Source organism: Saccopteryx bilineata, chromosome X, assembly GCF_036850765.1.
Source record: "Saccopteryx bilineata isolate mSacBil1 chromosome X, mSacBil1_pri_phased_curated, whole genome shotgun sequence".
Lineage (NCBI taxonomy): Eukaryota > Metazoa > Chordata > Mammalia > Chiroptera > Emballonuridae > Saccopteryx > Saccopteryx bilineata.
The window spans coordinates 62,588,254-62,608,322 of NC_089502.1; the positions used below are offsets into that span (position 1 = coordinate 62,588,254).

Here is a 20,069-nt window from a genome sequence, read left to right on the forward strand (position 1 = left end):
AGTTGGTTCACTAGTTCCAGATGTAAAAATAAATGCACTCTATCCTATTCCATCCCCTCTTGCCCCACTATTGGTTTGTTTTCCTAAGAGTAGCAAGTCAAAGAAACAAATTATACCATTTTTTTGCAACCTAGTAGTGATCTAGAACCCCCTGCAGGGGTCGTCAAACTTTTTATAAAAACCGCCCACTTTTGCAGTGCTGGTCAACCTGGTCCCTACCGTGCAACCAAACAGCGCCACGATTGGCCCATCATGAAAGCTGGAACGCCCACTAGTGGGCGGTAGGGACCAGATCAACCAGCACTGCAAAAGTGGGTGGTTTTTATAAAAAGTTTGACGACCCCTGCAAGCTTCAGTATGGGAAACTATTTAGTGGCAGGTGGGCTTCGTGGATCCCTGGCATCATATTTGTCTACTTTTTGGAAAAATTTTCTCAGGTCTCTTCAGATGCCTTATATTGTTACCTTATATTGTGAATACTAAAGTAAAAGAATAAAGGAGGTGATGTTTGGCAATAATTATCCATTATTATCTGTCCTCTGCCTACTGACAACCTTAAAACCAATACTCCCTCTCTGCTACCCAAAGCAAGAGAACATAAGGAAACAGTCTATTAAATCAAAGACATTTTGTTCAAATAGTACTTAAAAGAAAATGAATTCTTGGTGAAATCTCAATGTCTGTGTGATAAAGCTAATTGTAACAGCAGTTAAATGTCTTCAACTGACTTTGAGCATGATTGTTGTGTCTGAGGAGCAGATATTTTGATTATCTTCAATTACAATCCTACTTTGTCACTAATGGGTGAAACAGGCCATTAACATGGTAAAGGTATGGATTATGCAAAAGATAGTTTAAAGGAGGTAACTAAAGGGATTTAGCAAATGGAAGGACCATTCTGAAAGTTTTTTTTTTATCAGTTAGATAATTACAGAGGTTGAATCTACTTTGCCAAGACAACATTTTTAATTCAAAAATACTTGTTCTGCACCTTAGGGTTAGGAGAAAACAAAACCGTGAATATTAAAGAGGTTTTTTTTTTTTTAATTTATGCCCATGTTTTCTTTCTGTTAATGAACTTTTGAAATAAAGCTATGAGAAACTACATATTTCTTTTAAAATATTTATATTGTTACCTCTCAACTGTGTTAATTCATTGGAACAGTCATACAGATAATCCATAAAGAGGAATAATATAAAAGTAATTCAAATATGATAAACAATATTAATATTAAGTATTAAATATTAAATTTGCATTTGATCTAGAGATGTATCACCTGCAATTTATCATGACTCAGAATGTTTAACTTATGCAGATTTTCCTCTCTGTTTTTGACAGTTATGAGACAAATGACATGTAAATGACTGATGCCAGGGAGTGAGTGAAAACCCTCCCAAGATATAGCCAGTAATCAGCACATTCTTAGTCTAATACAGATGTGCTTTCTTGACTTCAACAATACACAGTCCATAGTGATGGATCTTGTGCCATTTGATTCTTGAAGAAAGTTCAGATGCCCTACAACATAAATTTAGAATGAGTTGTTTATTTACCTGTCTGAAATGGATAGTTCACATATTATAAGAAGATTTGGAGAAGCTTATAATTAAAATTCATATGCAGCAGGGCAGTGAAAAATAAAACCAGACAGATTAGAAACCACAGAGTTCAAAAACTGTCTTGGGCCCTAGACCCCTGTGAAGATCTAAGAAAGAGCTGTGGAACATCGTCCCTGAAAAGTTCAACCATGCATATAGGCACATTTTACTAACGATCGAGAAGTCTACTCAGGTACCCTTACCCCTCTGTGTTCTTGAACCTCATGTAAAAAAAAACCCCACCAAAAAACCTCTTATATAGAAAGCAAAATTCTGAGGTAAGATAGTTATTACACTTGAGCATTGCATTTAGCTTTAAGGTTGCTGTTAACTGAGATTGAAAGAGTAACATGTTGGTTTATAGAGTTCTCAACATCTAAAAGAAGGATACAGATCAGTTCATAAATTATGAAACAACTTTTAAATGATAGTGATTATATAATTTATGAGAGGATTATTTTATAAAGGTAATCAAGTAATATTAATGGATATAGCATAATATGATGCGACTTCTGAAAATATACAACTGGAGGTAGAATTTCTATGCTAATTGACTGATTAGCATATTAAATTAACCACAGTGTCTCATTTCCAGACCTTATGTAAAAGAGGGAATTTACTGTATATGTCTTTTTTAATGGTAGACTTATCAACCTAATATTATTTGATTAAACCTGACATTAATATAACATAGTCCCATGAGCACACACCAGCAGCAAGGGAGGCCTAAGGGTATAAAAAGAAATCGAATTGTGATTAAATGTCTGCTATTAATAGGTCATACTATGGAAAACTGGCATGTAGATAATGGCACATAATTATTTTAGGTATCCACTGCTTCCATCCTGGGCATTTACTTTTTCGAAAACAAATAAAAAGTGTAATGGTGCGTGTTGGTTTTAAGCAAAGGTAGTATAGTGTAGGGGTTAAAAACACAGTCACTGGAATCAGAGACTGTTTTTCTACCACTTATTATCTGTGTAACCTTGGGCAAAGTAACTGAAATCTGAGTCTCTTTTTTCTCATCTGTAAAATAAGAATAATAAAAGTGTCAATCTCAGGGCTGTTCCTAGGCTAGACAGGAGTCCTGTGGAAGTATTTGTTTTGTGGGGCTCCTGTCTATATAATCAATTTGAGTCAACTAAAATCAACATGTCAATGTCACTCTGGCAATTCAATCTCACACTGTGTTGGCATTGGGACCAAACAATGGGGCCTCAGGCAAACCCCCGAGGCATGAATCCTGGAGCTCCTTTGGGTACCTAATCAACCCAGGCAGGCAGAAGGTTATACCATACAGTATTGGAAATAATCAAAAGGCACAGGGGTCCATCAGGAATACTGCTTTCTCAGGCCTATGAAAGACATTGCTCTGCCTCATAAGACCACTGGGAAGACTGAATGAGGTGATCTATGTAAAGCAATTGACATAGTGCCCGGCTCATAGTAAATCCTCAGTACATGTTGGCAATGATTGTTGCTCATAGCATTACTATCTACAACGCTCACTGTATCTCATACCTCATCTGGTTTTCTTTCAGTGGATGGATGCATTGACTGGTCAGTGGATCTCAAGACATACATGGCTTTGGCAGGTGAACCAGTCCGAGTGAAATGTGCCCTTTTCTACAGTTATATTCGCACCAACTATAGCATGGCCCAGAGCACTGGACTCAGACTTATGTGGTATAAAAACCAAGGAGATTTGGAAGAGCCCATAATCTTTTCAGAAGTCAGGATGAGCAAAGAAGAAGATTCAATATGGTTTCACTCAGCTGAGGCACAAGACAGTGGGTTCTACACTTGTGTTCTAAGGTGAGTGTGTGCATGAAAATATTGCTCCATTCCATAGCTGGTAGCCTTTTGATTGGGGCTGTAGTGTGTTTCTCACCTCAAACAGTAGGTAGGGTTTTGAAAATTTGTAAGAAATGCAGAGATTAAATAAATTCAATTCTAATTATTGAAAGTACATTGCAAATTGTGTACAACTTTCATAAAACAAGACTCACATTTACTGTGTGTGCTCATTTATTTAGAAGATTGTGTGATTAATTTCTTCCCCAACTCCACTGCTGCCCCAGGGCCTTATTAACAGTTGCTTTTGCATAGAGCCAGTTGGTTCAATGGTCTTGCTATCTGGCCATGAATATAACTTTAAGTATCACTTAGGCCAATGTCTGTCCTTAATTTTTGATGGAAGATAGCTTCAAATGCTGTTGGGAGATCTTTTTACCAATGAGCTACTGTTGAGATTCTTCATAGTATTGCAATGTGAGTTTGGGTCCACAGTTTTGAAATATTCAGCATGGACCCCTGTAAACACACAGTCAGCCTGAGTTCCTAGGTACTATGCAAGGAAGATTTCACATACAATTCTTGTATGCAAGAAATTTACAGTGAAAAACAATCTTTTTCCTTACGGATTCCACAATATGTATGCCCTTCCTTCCCACTCCACGCCAGTGCTAAAATCTAGAATCTAGAGTCTCAGAGAGACTGCACTAGGTATTGAAGTAGGTAGCTGATATGACCTTTAAACCACATTTCAATGCTGCCATTTTGGGAGCCTCTGATCTTGCTCACCAGGGACCTGCATTCTAATATTTTATTTTACCTTCTTGGAAATGCAGACCCTTCCTATTTTTGTCTACTGTGGCCTTTGTCTGATGCTAAAGCTATGTCACCTCTTCATCAAAAGCACTTGGAAACCCCTAGTGAGGGCTTATTGTTCAAAAGGCTGGGAGAACAAGGTGTTGTATAAATAGAGAACGCTCTTGATACTCTTAGAATCACTTTTATATATTTGTGGAGGGAGTTTGGGGGAAGCAAATAGTGAGTTTACTTTTTGTTTGTGGTGGGCAAAACCTACAGGATATTAGCAGAACTAGAAATCATTCTGATCACAACCTTAGTGATAATCAATATTTCACCTACTTGGGCAGCTTTTGGCAAAATTGGTAGGTGGGTTTAATTTAGCCACTGTAACTGACACTATATTCTTTAGTGTGCTGTTACCCTGACCTGATTTTCCACTGTCCATCTCCCACCCTCATCAAATCCTGCCAGTCAAAATAGAACTATTTCCCCCTCCAACTCCATTTTCTTTTTGTTGTTGTTATTTCTTGTTTTCAAAAATCTAAAATTTTATTTGCAAAGCCTCAGCCCACCATATACATTCACAAGTGGAACGTCCCAATGCCCTTGAAATCCTTTCCTGTAGCTGTCCCTGTGTTTCAAGTACATATGAGTTGACTATGTTTGTATCTACTGTAGATACCCTCTAAGTCACTGGTCCTCAACTCACATCTAGCTCAATAGAAGAAAAAGGGATGGTATTCCACTGAGCAGAGGCTTCATTCAAGTATAACTAGTGATCTACTAGTTAGGGATTTGAACTGATATATGTGGGTGAAATTTTAAATATTATCCTTCATGTGTGCCTTGATAAGAAAAAAAGTTTGGGAACTGCTGTTCTGAAGGAAGCAACAGTGTTTTGTCAACTTAGAAATATAGGAATCTCTTCTAGAATGACATAAATAAAGTAGGTAGCATTTGTTTGTGAATAATAAACATGTTTTTCAGATCTAGCAGTGGCTACTGATTCCAGATATGTGCAAGTGAGAAAGTCAATTCATAGGTGTGATTTTGTGCCATTGCCAAGAGCATGACATAGTATAAAAGGCTCTGAATTTGGCAATGTCAGTATTCACCTAAAATCTCTAATTTGATACCACTTTAACATAATCATGGATAATTCTGTATGCTTTATTGACCTCATTAAAATTACTCTATTGATTTTTTGTGTGCTTAAAAATGCAGACATGGGGTATTTATTAATATTCTCCCTTCAATTGAATCATAGCAAGAAAAGTTTACTATTTGTTATCTTTCAGTAGCTAATTAATCTTTTATTTGCTTGTTTTTCTTTGGCCAGTCTCAAGAGTGATTTGTTGAATTTTTTAGCTGTTGTTTGGTAATAGCAAAATTGTGGACAAGTGAGTCATATTTTGAGGAGCAGTTCCAGAGTAAGAATTACTGTCTCCCTCCCTCTATTCCCACCTGAATCTTTTTAGTGGAGGAACTTGGTAGGAAAAATGAAGAAAGTAATCTTATTTGATAAAATCTCACACATTACTTTCTCAGTAAGTTGGTACAAGGGGTGACTTAAGCTATGGATGAAGATAATGTATTCATATAATCTTGAATTGAATTCACAGCTATTGAAAAGAACGATTAAATATAATTGAACATCTGTAGACATTTGTGTATTTGGGGATCACAATATTCAAGTGCAGAGAACCTGTTATCAGTTCAAAAAACATTGTGACCATTTACGTCTCCAATTAAGTAGGCAGAACAAGGAAACTTCTTCTTAAATGGGAACATAATCAGATAATTCTTGGTCTTTGGTAATTATTTAAGTAAATGAGACTCTCAAAATATGAATGCCTCAAACTTTCTAAGGCTCCTCAGGGCATTTATCAGCTCTGAGGTATGACTTTACCTTGCTATTCATTGTATTTGTGTGATTCTTACTTCAGAAAAGCAACATCACCTGAAGAGGGAGGTGGAAATATTTGAAATAAGAACTGCATCATGTTACTAATTATTGAATCTGTGAAATGAGTACATGAGGGTTCATTATATTGTTATTTTTATTTTTAGTGTGTTTCAAATGTTTCATAATATAAAATAAAAATAAATAAATGTAAGTGTAAAGTAATTGTGCCTGATTTTAATGATCCTTAAATGATCCTGACCTTTAAGTAGCTGTGCAGGATATATTAAACAAGTTTACATTTCAAAGAACAATCACTAAGCATTTGTCATAGGAATCACTTTATGACATATTGCAAAAAAACCTATCTCTTTAAAAAGAGAAGTAATTGTCTTATCTTCCTAAGACTCTAAGAAATAGCTTTTATCACTTTCATCCTCCTGCTCTACTCCCCACCATGGTTGCCAAGAGATTTTAAGGACAGTGCACATTTCTTATAATGCAATTCCAACTTAACTATTGATCTTTAAAAATAGGAGTCAAAAGTCAGTTAACTGGGCAGCAATTCCCAGGAGAGAAGATAATTTCTTGTAGAAAAAAATTAGACTCTAGATCTTGAAGAATTAATTGACTTCAGAAAAGGTCAAGATTGTGCAGGATCTTGAGAAAGTGACAACGCCTTCTCTGGCCTATGTAGGCTAAAGTGTAATGTGATCAGTTTTTTTTCTACATATTTTTGGTTATAAGTGAGAGTGCCTCACTTACTTATTTTTTGTAACAATTTTGCATAAAGGAACACTTATGTAACCTGAAAAGTTTATTTTCTAAACCTTCAAAATTTAATAATCTACTTGTTTATAAAATTGTAAGTAATTTAAACAACAAAGTAGTGGAAATTTGTATCTATTTTTATTTTATTAATAGCGAATTTCATATGCTGTAATGTTTAAAAATATAGCCTGACTGTTGTTCATTAGCTCAAAGATATAATTATATGGTACAATACCTATATAATTTATACTCTATTTAGTTTGTTTATTGGGAGGAAGCAGATATTTAGAGTTTAGTCAGTTAGCAGAGTTTATCTACTTTGTAAGAATTAATGTATTATATTTGATAATCATAAAACAAGAATTGATTTCAAATAATTACTGGTGAGCTAGCTGACATTAGTATTCATTTTGTTGTTTTTTATCTCTTTATCATTACACAAACTTAAGTGTCTTTTTGTTCTATGGTTTGTTTTCTCATATCTAGGTTTTATCTTATTGCTGGAGTTGCAAATTCAAAAATATTTTCAGGGGCCAAGAAGTAATATAATGATTATGGCTGGCCATCTGAAACATTTTGGAGGATTGCGGACTGTAACAATCCCTCCATAATTTTATTTTCATATATTTTATTCTTGCCACCACTTCTAGCTCACTCTTTTTATACCCCAATTCCACTAATCTATTGTGCTAACCCAGAGTTGCAGCTTATTGGTCCCACAATTTTTTTTTTTTCATGAGATACAACAGAAATTTAATAATAGAATTCTAAAGGGAAATACAATTTACATCCAGAAATTCCAAAGATAGTCATTTACTCTTAGCCAACTTTTCAGAAATTCATTAATTTTGTAAAATATGTTATTCTTTTTTTTTTTTTTTTTTTTTTATAATTTTATTTTTTTAATGGGGTGACATCAATAAATCAGGATACATATATTCAAAGATAACAAGTCCAGGTTATCTTGTCATTCAATTATGTTGCATACCCACCACCCAAAGTCAGATTGTCCTCTGTCACCTTCTATCTTGTTTTCTTTGTGCCCCTCCCACCCCCTATCCCTCTCCCATTCCCCCCTCCCCCCCGTAACCACCACACTCTTATCAATGTCTCTTAGTTTCACTATTATGTCCCACCTACGTATGGAATAATACAGTTCCTGTTTTTTTCTGATTTACTTATTTCGCTTCGTATCATGTTATCAAGATCCCACCATTTTGCTGTAAATGTTCCGATGTCATCATTTCTTATGGCTGAGTAGTATTCCATAGTGTATATGTGCCACATCTTCTTTATCCAGTCATCTATTGATGGGCTTTTTGGTTGTTTCCATGTCCTGGCCACTGTGAACAATGCTGCAATAAACATGGGGCTGCATGTGTCTTTACGTATCAATGTTTCTGAGTTTTGGGGATATATACCCAGTAGAGGGATTGCTGGGTCATAAGGTAGTTCTATTTTCAGTTTTTTGAGGAACCACCATACTTTCTTCCATAATGGTTGTACTACTTTACATTCCCACCAACAGTGTATGAGGGTTCCTTTTTCTCCACAGCCTCTCCAACATTTGCTATTACCTGACTTGCTAATAACAGCTAATCGAACAGGTCTGAGGTGGTATCTCATTGCCGTTTTGATTTGCATTTCTCTAATAGCTAAAGAAGATGAGCATCTTTTCATATATCTGTTGGCCATTTGTATTTCTTCCTGGGAGAAGTGTCTATTCATATCCTCTTCCCATTTTTTTATTGGATTGTTTGTTTGTTTGTTGTTGAGTTTTATGAGTTCTTTGTATATTTTGGATATTAGGCCCTTATCTGAGCTGTTGTTTGAAAATATCATTTCCCATTTAGTTGGCTTTCTGTTTATTTTGTTATCAGTTTCCCTTGCTGAGCAAAAACTTCTTAGTCTGATGTAGTCCCATTCATTAATTTTTGCCTTCACTTCTCTTGCCATTGGAGTCAAATTCATAAAATGCTCTTTAAAACCCAGATCCATGAGTTGAGTACCTATGTCTTCTTCTATGTACTTAATTGTTTCAGGTCTTATGTTTAGATCTTTGATCCATTTTGAGTTAATTTTTGTACAGGGGGAGAGACTGTAGTCCAGTTTCATTCTTTTGCATGTGGCTTTCCAGTTTTCCCAGCACCATTTATTGAAGAGGCTTTCTTTTCTCCATTGTGTGTTGTTGGCCCCTTTATCAAAAATTATTTGACTATATATATGTGGTTTTATTTCTGGACTTTCTATTCTGTTCCATTGGTCTGAGTGTCTATTTTTCTGCCAATACCATGCTGTTTTGATTGTCGTGGCCCTATAATAGAGTTTGAAGTCAGGTATTGTTATGCCCCCAGCTTCATTCTTTTTCTTTAGGATTGCTTTGGCTATTCGGGGTTTTTTATAGTTCCATATAAATCTGATGATTTTTTGCTCTATTTCTTTAAAAAATGTCATTGGAATTTTGATGGGAATTGCATTAAATTTGTATATTGCTTTGGGTAATATAGCCATCTTGATTATATTTATTCTTCCTAGCCAAGAACAAGGTATATTCTTCCATCTCATTATATCTTTTTCGATTTCCCTTAACAATGGTTTATAGTTTTCATTATATAAGTCCTTTACATTCTTTGTTATGTTTATTCCTAAGTATTTTATTTTTTTTGTTGCAATCGTGAAGGGGATTATTCTTTTGAGTTCCTTCTCAGTTGTTTCATTGTTGGCATATAGAAAGGCTATTGACTTCTGTATGTTAATTTTGTATCCTGCGACCTTACTGTATTGGCTTATTGTTTCTAGTAGTCTTTTTGTGGATTCTTTGGGGTTTTCGATGTATAGGATCATATCATCTGCAAAAAGTGATACCTTTACTTCTTCTTTTCCGATATGAATGCCTTTTATTTCTTTGTCTTGTCTGATTGCTGTGGCGAGAACCTCTAGTACCACATTAAATAAGAGTGGAGAGAGTGGACAACCCTGTCTTGTTCCTGATTTAAGGGGGAAAGCCTTCAGTTTAGTGCCATTTAATATGATGTTAGCTGATGGTTTATCATATATGGCCTTTATCATGTTGAGATATTTTCTTTCTATACCCATTTTGTTGAGAGTCTTAAACATAAAATTGTGTTGTATTTTATCGAAAGCCTTTTCTGCGTCTATTGATAAGATCATGTGGTTTTTGTTCTTTGTTTTGTTGATATGGTGTATTACATTAACCGTTTTACGTATGTTGAACCATCCTTGAGATTCTGGGATGAATCCCACTTGATCATGATGTATTATTTTTTTAATATGTTGTTGTATTCGATTTGCTAGTATTTTGTTTAGTATTTTAGCATCTGTATTCATTAGAGATATTGGTCTGTAGTTTTCTTTTTTTGTGCCATCCTTGCCTGGTTTTGGTATGAGGGTTATGTTGGCCTCATAAAATGTGTTTGGAAGTATTGCTTCTTCTTCAATTTTTTGGAAGACTTTGAGTAGAATAGGAACCAAGTCTTCTTTGAATGTTTGATAAAATTCGCTGGTATAGCCGTCAGGGCCTGGACTTTTATTTTTGGGGAGGTTTTTAATGGTTTTTTCTATTTCTTCTCTACTGATAGGTCTGTTTAGGCTTTCTGCTTCTTCTTGACTCAGTCTAGGAAGGTTGTATTGTTCTAGGAATTTATCCATTTCTTCTAGGTTGTTGAATTTAGTGGCATAAAGTTTTTCATAGTATTCTACAATAATTCTTTGTATATCTACGGTGTCCGTGGTGATTTCTCCTCTTTCATTTTGGATTTTGTTTATATGAGTTCTTTCTCTTTTTTCCTTGGTAAGTCTTGCCAAGGGTTTGTCAATTTTGTTGATCTTTTCAAAGAACCAGCTCCTTGTTCTATTAATTTTTTCTATAGTTTTTCTGTTCTCTAATTCATTTATTTCTGCTCTGATTTTTATTATCTCCTTTCTTCGGCTGGTTTTGGGTTGTCTTTGTTCTTCTTTTTCTAGTTCCTTAAGGTGGGAAGTTAAGTGGTTCACTTGGGCTCTCTCTTGTTTGTTCATATATGCCTGAAGCGATATGAACTTCCCTCTTATCACTGCTTTTGCTGCATCCCATAGATTCTGATATGTCGTATTGTCATTTTCATTAGTCTGTATATATCTTTTGATCTCTGCACTTATTTCTTCTTTGACCCATTCATTTTTTAAAAGTATGTTGTTTAGTTTCCACATTTTTGTGGGATTTTTTTCCTCTTTTTTGCAGTTGAATTCTAGTTTCAAGGCTTTATGATCAGAAAATATGCTTGGTACAACTTCAATTTTTCTGAATTTGCTGATATTGTTTTTGTGGCCCAACATATGGTCAATTCTTGAGAATGATCCATGTACACTGGAGAAAAATGTATACTCAGTCACTTTGGGATGAAATGTCCTGTAGATGTCTATCATATCCAGGTGCTCTAGTGTTTTGTTTAAGGCCACTATATCTTTGTTGATTCTCTGTTTGGATGACCGATCTAGAGCCGTCAGCGGTGTATTGAGGTCTCCAAGTATGATTGTATTTTTGTCAGTTTTTGTTTTAAGATCAATAAGTAGCTGTCTTATATATTTTGGTGCTCCTTGGTTTGGTGCATATATATTAAGAATTGTTATGTCTTCTTGATTCAGTGTCCCCTTAGCCATTATGAAATGGCCATTTTTGTCTCTAAGTACTTTTCCTGTCTTGTAATCAGCATTATCCGATATGAGTATTGCTACACCTGCTTTTTTTTGGATGTTATTTGCTTGGAGTATTGTTTTCCAGCCTTTCACTTTGAATTTGTTTTTATCCTTGTTACTTAGATGAGTTTCCTGTAGGCAGCATACAGTTGGATTTTCTTTTTTAATCCATTCTGCTACTCTGTGCCTTTTTATTGGTGAGTTTAATCCATTTACATTTAGTGTAATTATTGATACTTGTGAGTTCCCTATTGCCATTTTATATCTTGCTTTCTGTTAGTTTTGTGTCTTGTTTGATCCTTCTCTTTCGTTTTTCTATCTTTTGTTTTTATTTGGTTGTATTCCATACCTCTTTCCTCTGTTGCTATCTTTTTTATCTCATGTGCTTCTGTGGTGGTTTTTTCAATGGTGGTTACCTTTGAGTAATGAAAAGGGTCCCTACCCTGTTCATTGTAGCGAACTATTTTGTGAGTACTTTTGCACTCCATCGTCCTTTGCTACTGTTAATCTCCGTCTTCTCCCCCTCTTTCTTTTTGTTGTTGTCACAGTTTAAATTTGGTTTTATTGTGTTCTTCTTGGAGCTTTTACTTGTGGCTCTGTTTTTTTTTTGTTCTTTGTATCTGATTGGAGAACCCCCTTTAGTAATTCCTGGAGTGGGGGTTTTCTGATGATAAATTCCCTCATCTTTTCTGTATCTGTGAATGTTTTTATTTCTCCTTCGTATTTGAAGGATAGCTTTGATGGGTATAGTATTCGTGGCTGAAAGTTCCTCTCTTTCAGGACTTTAAATATTGGGGTCCACTCTCTTCTAGCTTGTAGAGTTTCTGCTGAGAAATCTGATGATAATCTAATGGGCCTTCCTCTATATGTTGTATTCTTCTTTTCCCTGGCTGCCTTGAGAATTTTTTCTTTGCTGTTGGTTTGTGTCAATTTCATTATGATATGCCTTGGAGTAGGTTTGTTGGGGTTAAGAAAACTTGGAGTTCTGTTTGCTTCTTGAACTTGAGGCTTTAGTTCTTTCCACAGGCTTGGGAAGTTCTCATCAATTATTTGTTTAAGTATGTTCTCCATTCCATTTTCTCTCTCTTCTCCCTCTGATATACCTATTATTCTTATGTTATTCTTTTTGATGGAGTCAGATAATTCTTGTAGGGCTATCTCATTTTTTTTTAATTTTTGAGTCTCTTTCTTCTTCTCTCTGTTGTGCCTCAAGTTGCTTGTCTTCTATTTCACTAATCCTCTCTTCTATCTGACCTGTTCTATTAGCTAAGCTTGTTACTTCGTTTTTCAGCTCGTGAATTGAGTTTTTCATCTCTGTTTGATTTGTTTTTATAGTTTCAATTTCCTTGGACATATATTCTTTGTGTTCATGGAGTTGTTTTCTGATTTCCCTATATTGCCTTTCTGTGTTTTCTTGTATATCTCGGAGGATTTTTAGGATTTCTATCTTGAATTCTCTGTCATTTAGCTCCAAGGTTTCCAATATATTAAATTTTTTCTCCATAGATTTTTCCTCATCTAGCTGTGTTACCTCTCTTTCTTTTGTATCCATGATATTCGATTTTCTCTTCCTTAATGGCATCTGAGGGTGGTTTTGTTGATAGTATTAATGAGATTTAATAAAGAATAAAAAGTTAAAAAAATAAAAAAATAACAAATCGAAAAGAGTTGTTTTTTTTAAAAAAAATTAATAATGAAATAAAGAAAAATAAAATAAAATAAAAATTTTTAAAAAAGGAAATTATTCCCCCCCTCTTTTTTTCCTCTCCTTTCCTCTCCCCTCTTTCTTGAGACAATCTTGTGGTGGACTGTGAGTTATAACAAACAATGCCTGTGATGGAGGGCCTGAATTGGGGAAAAGTAATAAAGGGGCAAAAAAGAGAGAGAGAAAAAAAAAAAAAAAAAAAGAGCGTATGGACCCACAAAAAGCAAATAAGGAAAAAATTTGGGTCAAGAATAAAATGATTTGCTTTTAGGTGTTGGTTTTCTAAGAGTTATGATGAGAGGAATAAGAGGAAAATGGAAAAATGGGGGGACAAATTAAAAACTTACTATTGTATTTAGTGGAACAAGAACTAGATAATATGGAGAGCCAGGGATGGGAGCACTGCTAGTGAGTTAAAAAGGTGAAGTAAAAACCCCCCAAAATGCCACAAACATAGGTTTGAGTCCCAGATAAGATAATTTGTTTGTTATTGAGGTTTGAATGAGAGGAGATGTAAAGGAGAAAGGAAGAAACTACTATAGAGGGAGAAAAGAAAGAGAGAGAGAGAAAAAAAGAGGGAACCACTAAAAGAAGAAAAAAGAAAGGAGAGAGAGAGAGAGAGTTAAGGGTTTTGGAGTGCAACCCTCATAGAGAGAAAGGAAGAGAAGAGAAATGATAATGGGAGATGTAACACTTATGGGTAGTGTAGTTCAAGGAGAGGAGAGAGTAAGACCGGTAGAGAGTTAATCGGCCAAATTGGAGGAGGAAAAAAAAGTATCAAGAATGAAGATAAGAGAAACAAACGAACAAATATAATAAAATGGGATAGGTTATAAAGTCTGCAGATTATTCTTGATTTTGAGAGGTTATCTTCTTGCTTTTTCTTTTCTCTCCCTCTTCCTGGTCGGTGACTCTGTACCCCGGGTTCTGCTCCTTTGGCACGCTCAGGTAGAGGTTTGCAGTTGATAAGTCTCTATGGCAATGTCATGTATTGTGCTTTATTCTCGTTGGGAGTCGAGGCTCATTAGCATTTATAGGCTCCGACAGTGAGAGAGTCTGTGTTCCTGGAGCCTTTCTCCTAGTCTTTCCTTCCTCAATTAGTAGCCTGATAGTCCAGGTATGGGGTTGCTGCTGCCTCTGGCTGGATAGTAAGAGGCTCAAATTGCTGGCAACTCCCCACTCTATTTCCACTCAGCACAGGGCTCTGGGTAAGGCTCAGTCAGTCAGAGCTGCTAGCATAATCAGGCGGGCTTTCCGCCCACTCGAAGACCTCTGGCTCTGCCACTCTATCCGGTAACACAAGCGGGCACCCACTTCCGGGGCGCTTGGAGGAAACTCTCACTCACTGTCTGCAACCAGGATATCCGGCCAGCAGTCTCACGCTCTGAGTGAAACCCCCAACCGCAGGGAAAAGTTGCAGCGTTGGAATTGAGTCTCGCTCCGTCCCCGTGTGCGGCTCTTGCAAGGCGCTGGGGCGGCCCGAGACTCCGCTTTGGCCCACACAAAGGCCCCTGACTCTGCCCCTCTCTGCGATAACACGGGCGCGCACTGCCGAGGCACTCGGAGGAATCGCTCACTCCTTATCTGCGCGCGCAAACCAGGATATGAGGCCGGCCGTGGTTCCCTCTGAGTGAAACAGCCTCCAGCACGGAAAATCTCCACCGTTGGGATTAGTTCTCACTCCCTCCCGTGTGTGGCTTTCCCAGGGTGCTGGGGCTGCCCAGAGACTCTGCCCTCAGCCCACAGAAAGGCCTCTGACCCTGCCTCTCCGTGGGGCAACACGGGCACCCACTTCCGCGGCTTAGGAAGAAATCTCTCTTCCACTAACTGCGCACCGACCAGGAGACCGGGTAAAATGGCCGCTCCGCTTGTCTTTCTTTGTTTGGGTTTGGCGCGAGTGTTAGCTTGTATTGCCCGGGTTGCCACAGGATCAGATTTTCCTCGGCTTGGATCTCTGAGCCACAGCCTGGTTCGGCCGTTTTTGCTGCGGGGGCCTGGATCTATTCACCCCCTTTGCCCGCCTCAGTTTCTATATTCACAATTACCAGAGAAAGCCGCCCTGTTTAGGTTAGTGAGGAAGGCGGAGCATTTCTTACTCCCTATTTCCTTCGGGTTTGGTTATATATTTAGCCAATTTTTCACTCAATCATACCTTTGGGTGTATTGCGAAGAATCTGGAAGCTCCAAATATAGGTTTTTCTGTTTCTGGTTGAAGATCTTGTTGAGTTTTGGGGGAGATTTATCGGTATCGCTTCCTACTCCGCCATTACTCTGACGTCATCTCCCCCACAATTTTTTTTATTCCATTTTGCTTTATTCTCACCTAGCATAGTTTACATCCCATGAACAATCATTTTTATCACTCCCATAAGTATCTTCTTGATTTGCTTGGCCCTTTCTCCCTTTATCTTACTTATTTATGAAAACCACACCACTGTTTAAACCCAGCCCTTCATCTACACTTGTATCTGCTTCCTTACTGCTGAACTTGACAGAAAGGAAATAAATAATGTTATCTGGTCTCACTTTAAATTCGTCATCATGAACCTCAAATGTACCCCTAATGCTGCCAAGTAATCATACTATATAGTCTTATTCCATTCATTCTTCTGTCCTCTTAGATAACTATTTCACGTTGCCAGCTCTCCTGAAACTTCCAACATCTCCTCCCCTTTCTTCCTAATTTACTGAAAAAATAGAAGCAATGAGGAAAGAACATCCACTACTTCTATTTGTCTACTGGCATCGGTACTTACATACTCTGCTTTCAAGTTTGTTAACATTGATGGACTGTTCTTGCTCCTATGGAAGGCCAATCGCTTCATTTGTGCAAACTCTCTAGAAAACTTTTGACTTTGATTCAATATGACCTTCAGCAAATATCAAAAAGCATTGTTGTTTCTAAATAAAATATTGCTTTAGTTAATTTATTTTACTTTAGAGACAGATGTAGTCAAATTTGACTCGCTGGTGTATAGATAGGTCATTAGAAAGAGGAAAATCAACAGAGACTCCTTCCTTGGTCATTCTCTTTCACTACTTTGATTGCTTTTATCCCAAATGACAAGCCCATTGAGAATCACTACTATTTTTTCTAGAGATAAAAATTACTGGTTTTGACCAAAACACTAGCACCCTGTGAAATTTCTACTTTCTTTCCTTACCCATTAGTGCTGGTTTTTCTTCCAGCAACATTGTTTTTAAAGCTGTCTTTTAAACTGTTCATCTCACTAAGCATGCTAACACAATGATTTTCAACTGCTGGTCCACAGACCAGTGATGTTCTGATAGAAATTTTAGGGTCCAGAAAAGTGCTAACCATCCAGATGTTATATGAAGATTACAGAGTCTATAATCATTGGGTTTATTCAGCCATGGTTGAAAACCACTGAGCTAGTTGATCTAATAACCTAGTCAGTACTAATGTGTCACTCATTTTGTACTATGTACGTGCCCCTTAAATTCAGGACAATGCCTTAATCCAGCAGACAATTTTACTCTCAAGAACTTCTTGCAGCATGGCTAGCTGAGAAAGAAAATATTTGGGGGAAGGCAGTCTCTTTCCTTCCTTCTTTCTTTCTTTCTTTCTTTCTTTCTTTCTTTCTTTCTTTCTTTCTTTCTTTCTTTTTTCTTTCTCCTCCCTCCCTCCCTCCCTCCCTTCTTTCCTTCCTTCCTTCCTTCCTTCCTTCCTTCCTTCCTTCCTTCCTTCCTTCCTTCCTTCCTTCCTTTCTTTCCTTCTTTCTTCTTTTCCTCACTGGATTGCTTATTTACTATCATAGAGTTTTGCTTTTTTTTTTAAGCTGAAAATAGATTTGTAGTTACAAAGTGGTGATAGTTTTCTGTCATCAGTAAACTTAGGGAACCACTTTGTCTCTGCACTACTCACAGAGAGCACAATTGCAATCTGAAGAGCTCTCACCCTTGTCCTCATCTGGGTCCTCAGGTGGGGCCATGAATGGAAGGACAGCAATCAGAATATGATGATAGATGTAGTACAAAACCATCCCTGAACCACTGAGTGGGTAATCTGGGGAGCTGGGGAGCCATTTCCCTGTGCCATGGGTCTCAGCAGTGACCCTGGGTCCACACATGATGTTCGTGGATGTGTCCTCCCCACTTGGGCTGCCTGACTCACTTGGGCCAAGGACTTCCATGGCAATGCTGGTGGACCACAGACCCAAGAACTGGAATGAGAAAAAGCCACTGTGTCCCTGAGCATTTGGAGCTTTCTCTTAGGCTTTTCGGTTGGCTTCTTTGGTGCTTTCCTTATGGTGAATTCATGCGGCCACTTGCTTCTTTTTCTTTGGAGGTGTTACACTGGTCCCTGACCAAGCTGTAATCATCCAGTTGCTTTTTCTCTTAATGTTCTCAATGAGCCAAGGTTTGTCTTTTTGAAGATTGGAGTTGCAATACATCTGAGGGGAAAAAAAATCATCTTAGTTATTCTGAGTGAAAATATATCTATTTACCATCAACTGGATTCTCAGAGTCTTTAATCATCCCTACAGGTTACCTCTAAGGGGATTATATATAGTTTCATATGAAAATCTATATTTCGCCACTTTTCCATAAATACTGTCCCTTGTGAAATAGAATTATCCCTTGAAATGAAATTCTTTCAGTAAATCATTCTCCTTGCTCTACTAAAAAAATGGTCAAGTCACAGAGAAGGTGGGAAACAGAAGGACTTTCTATGTAACCATCATCCTGTTGTTCTCTGGCAAATAAATAGAAAAGTTATTTGGACCTACTTTGCTAAATCCATTCTACTGGTAGATGAAATTCTTCAGCCTGTCTGATTCAATGGTTCTCTGTATGCCCCTCTAGCCAAGAACCTCCATCTGGAAAAGATCTTGGTTGGTGATCACTGAGTCTCCATTGTCACTCCAGCACACAGATGTGAAGGTGTTGTCCTCCACTATCCTCCAAAGCTTTCTTTGGAAGAAGAGCCTGCAAAGACCTTTGTTTCTTTCCATGTTATTGGCACCTTGGTTTGGGTCCTGTGGTTGCAGGTTGACACTGGTGCTTAGATTGTGACTCCCAGATTGGTCCCCATGTCTTCCCAAAGTCTCTCTTGGATTTATATCTGGATCCAGGTAATAGATTGGAACCCTCTTGTTGGCTCTCCATCTACTGATGGGGCTGGCATGTCTTCATCTATCTCATCAGTAATCTAACTAGCCATGGCTAAGCTCAGAGATGCCTTTGGTTACAGCCTCTGCCCACTATATATATTTATTTATTTATTTATTTATTTATTTATTTATTTATTTATTTATTTATTTTTGTATTTTTCTGAAGTGAGAAGCAGGGAGGCAGAGAGGCAGGCTCCCACATACGCCCTACTGGTATCCACCTGGCAAGCCCACCAGAGGGTGATGCTCTGCCCATCTGAGCTGCTGCTCCATTGCAACTGGAGCCATTCTAGCACCTGAGGCAGAGGCTGTGGAGCCATCTTCAGTTTCTCAAGCCAACTTTGCTACAGTGGAGCCTTGGCTGCGGGAGGGGAAGAGAGAAGATGAATGGAGGGGGAAGGGTAGAAAAGCAGATGTTCGCTTCTCCTGTGTGCCCTGGCTGGGAATCGAGCCTGGGATTTCCACACTCCAGGCCAACACTCTACCACTAAGCCCACTGGCAAGGGCCAGAGAGATGCCCACTATATATTGTCCTCAAAATTGTAGAGTCCTGGTTAGGGGTTACCCGGCTGCAAAAATCACTGTTGTGTGATGTCACAAAAATGATTCAGCACTGGCCTAAGAGTGGGCCCTGTTAAAGTATGGGAGAATGGAAAATGTAGGGCCTCCAGCTTCTCTCTTTTTATAAAATTTAGGAAAATAGGGTTCAGATCACCAGAAAGTGCTCCTATCTGCTAAGGCAGCCTGTCTTGTACCTCTGGAAGAACATCATGTATGTAGCTATCTAGTCTTCCTGGGTCTACTATTTTTCATTTCCCATCAAGGACATTTTTCAAGTTAAACTGTCTGTTGTGGTTTCATAATCCAGCTTTATGATCTTTGCTTTTCATATGGGCATCCTCTGATAATTGCCTCCCCCCTGGTAAAGATGAGGGATTAGCCATCTTGACCCAGGGACCAAATCCAGTCTGCCATCTGCGTTTGTAAAGAAGCTGTATTGCCACACAGAGCTGCCCACTATTTATGTGACTGCTTCCACACTGAAATAGCAGTGCTGAGTCGCTGAGACAGAGGCAATATGACCCACAGACTAAAAACATTTCTTGCCTGATCCTTTACAAGAAGACCTTGCAGACCTTTAACATAGAACATATAGACAAATGTGTTGAGGACAGATTCTGACTGGGAGTTCATAGACAAGACAATCCTTTGCTTTTCAGCTTTCAAATGCAGTCTTTTCTTAAGGGGGTATAGCTTTTGAGAAAATGGGAATTTGGAGTTTCCTTGGAAGAGATGTGTTTTCATGGTTGTTGATTACCCATCCCTTTCCCAGTGATGTTTTCTTCTTTATACATTGTCCCTGAGGCAGATATATTGCACTTCTCTAGAATGCTGAACAGGACAGCTGCAGGGGCTTAGCCCAACCTCAGTGTGTGAAAGCCACGTTATGTTCAGCTATAAGTCCTGATTTCATCCATACATCCTTGAAGAGAAAAGACACACAGTGCCTGTATCATATAGAAATTCAATATATACTTTATATTCCAGATTTCCCCCCACTCTACCTATAGTGTGATACACAGAGCCTCATCAATGGAGGTCTTTTGTCCAAATGAGAACAGGATTTCTTGGTTTTGATTTTCAGTAGAAAACTCTCCTCAGTCTA

General features: G+C 37.7%; 1 protein-coding gene across 1 annotated transcript in view; it reads left to right on the top strand.

Annotated features, from left to right (window-relative positions):
• IL1RAPL2 (interleukin 1 receptor accessory protein like 2) overlaps positions 1-20,069 on the top strand; it is a 624,194-nt gene that overhangs the window by 7,719 nt on the left and 596,406 nt on the right. Inside the window, exon 2 of the mRNA XM_066250474.1 lies at positions 3,141-3,414. Coding sequence (XP_066106571.1) covers positions 3,141-3,414 — 274 coding nt within the window. The remainder of the gene's footprint in view (positions 1-3,140; positions 3,415-20,069) is intronic.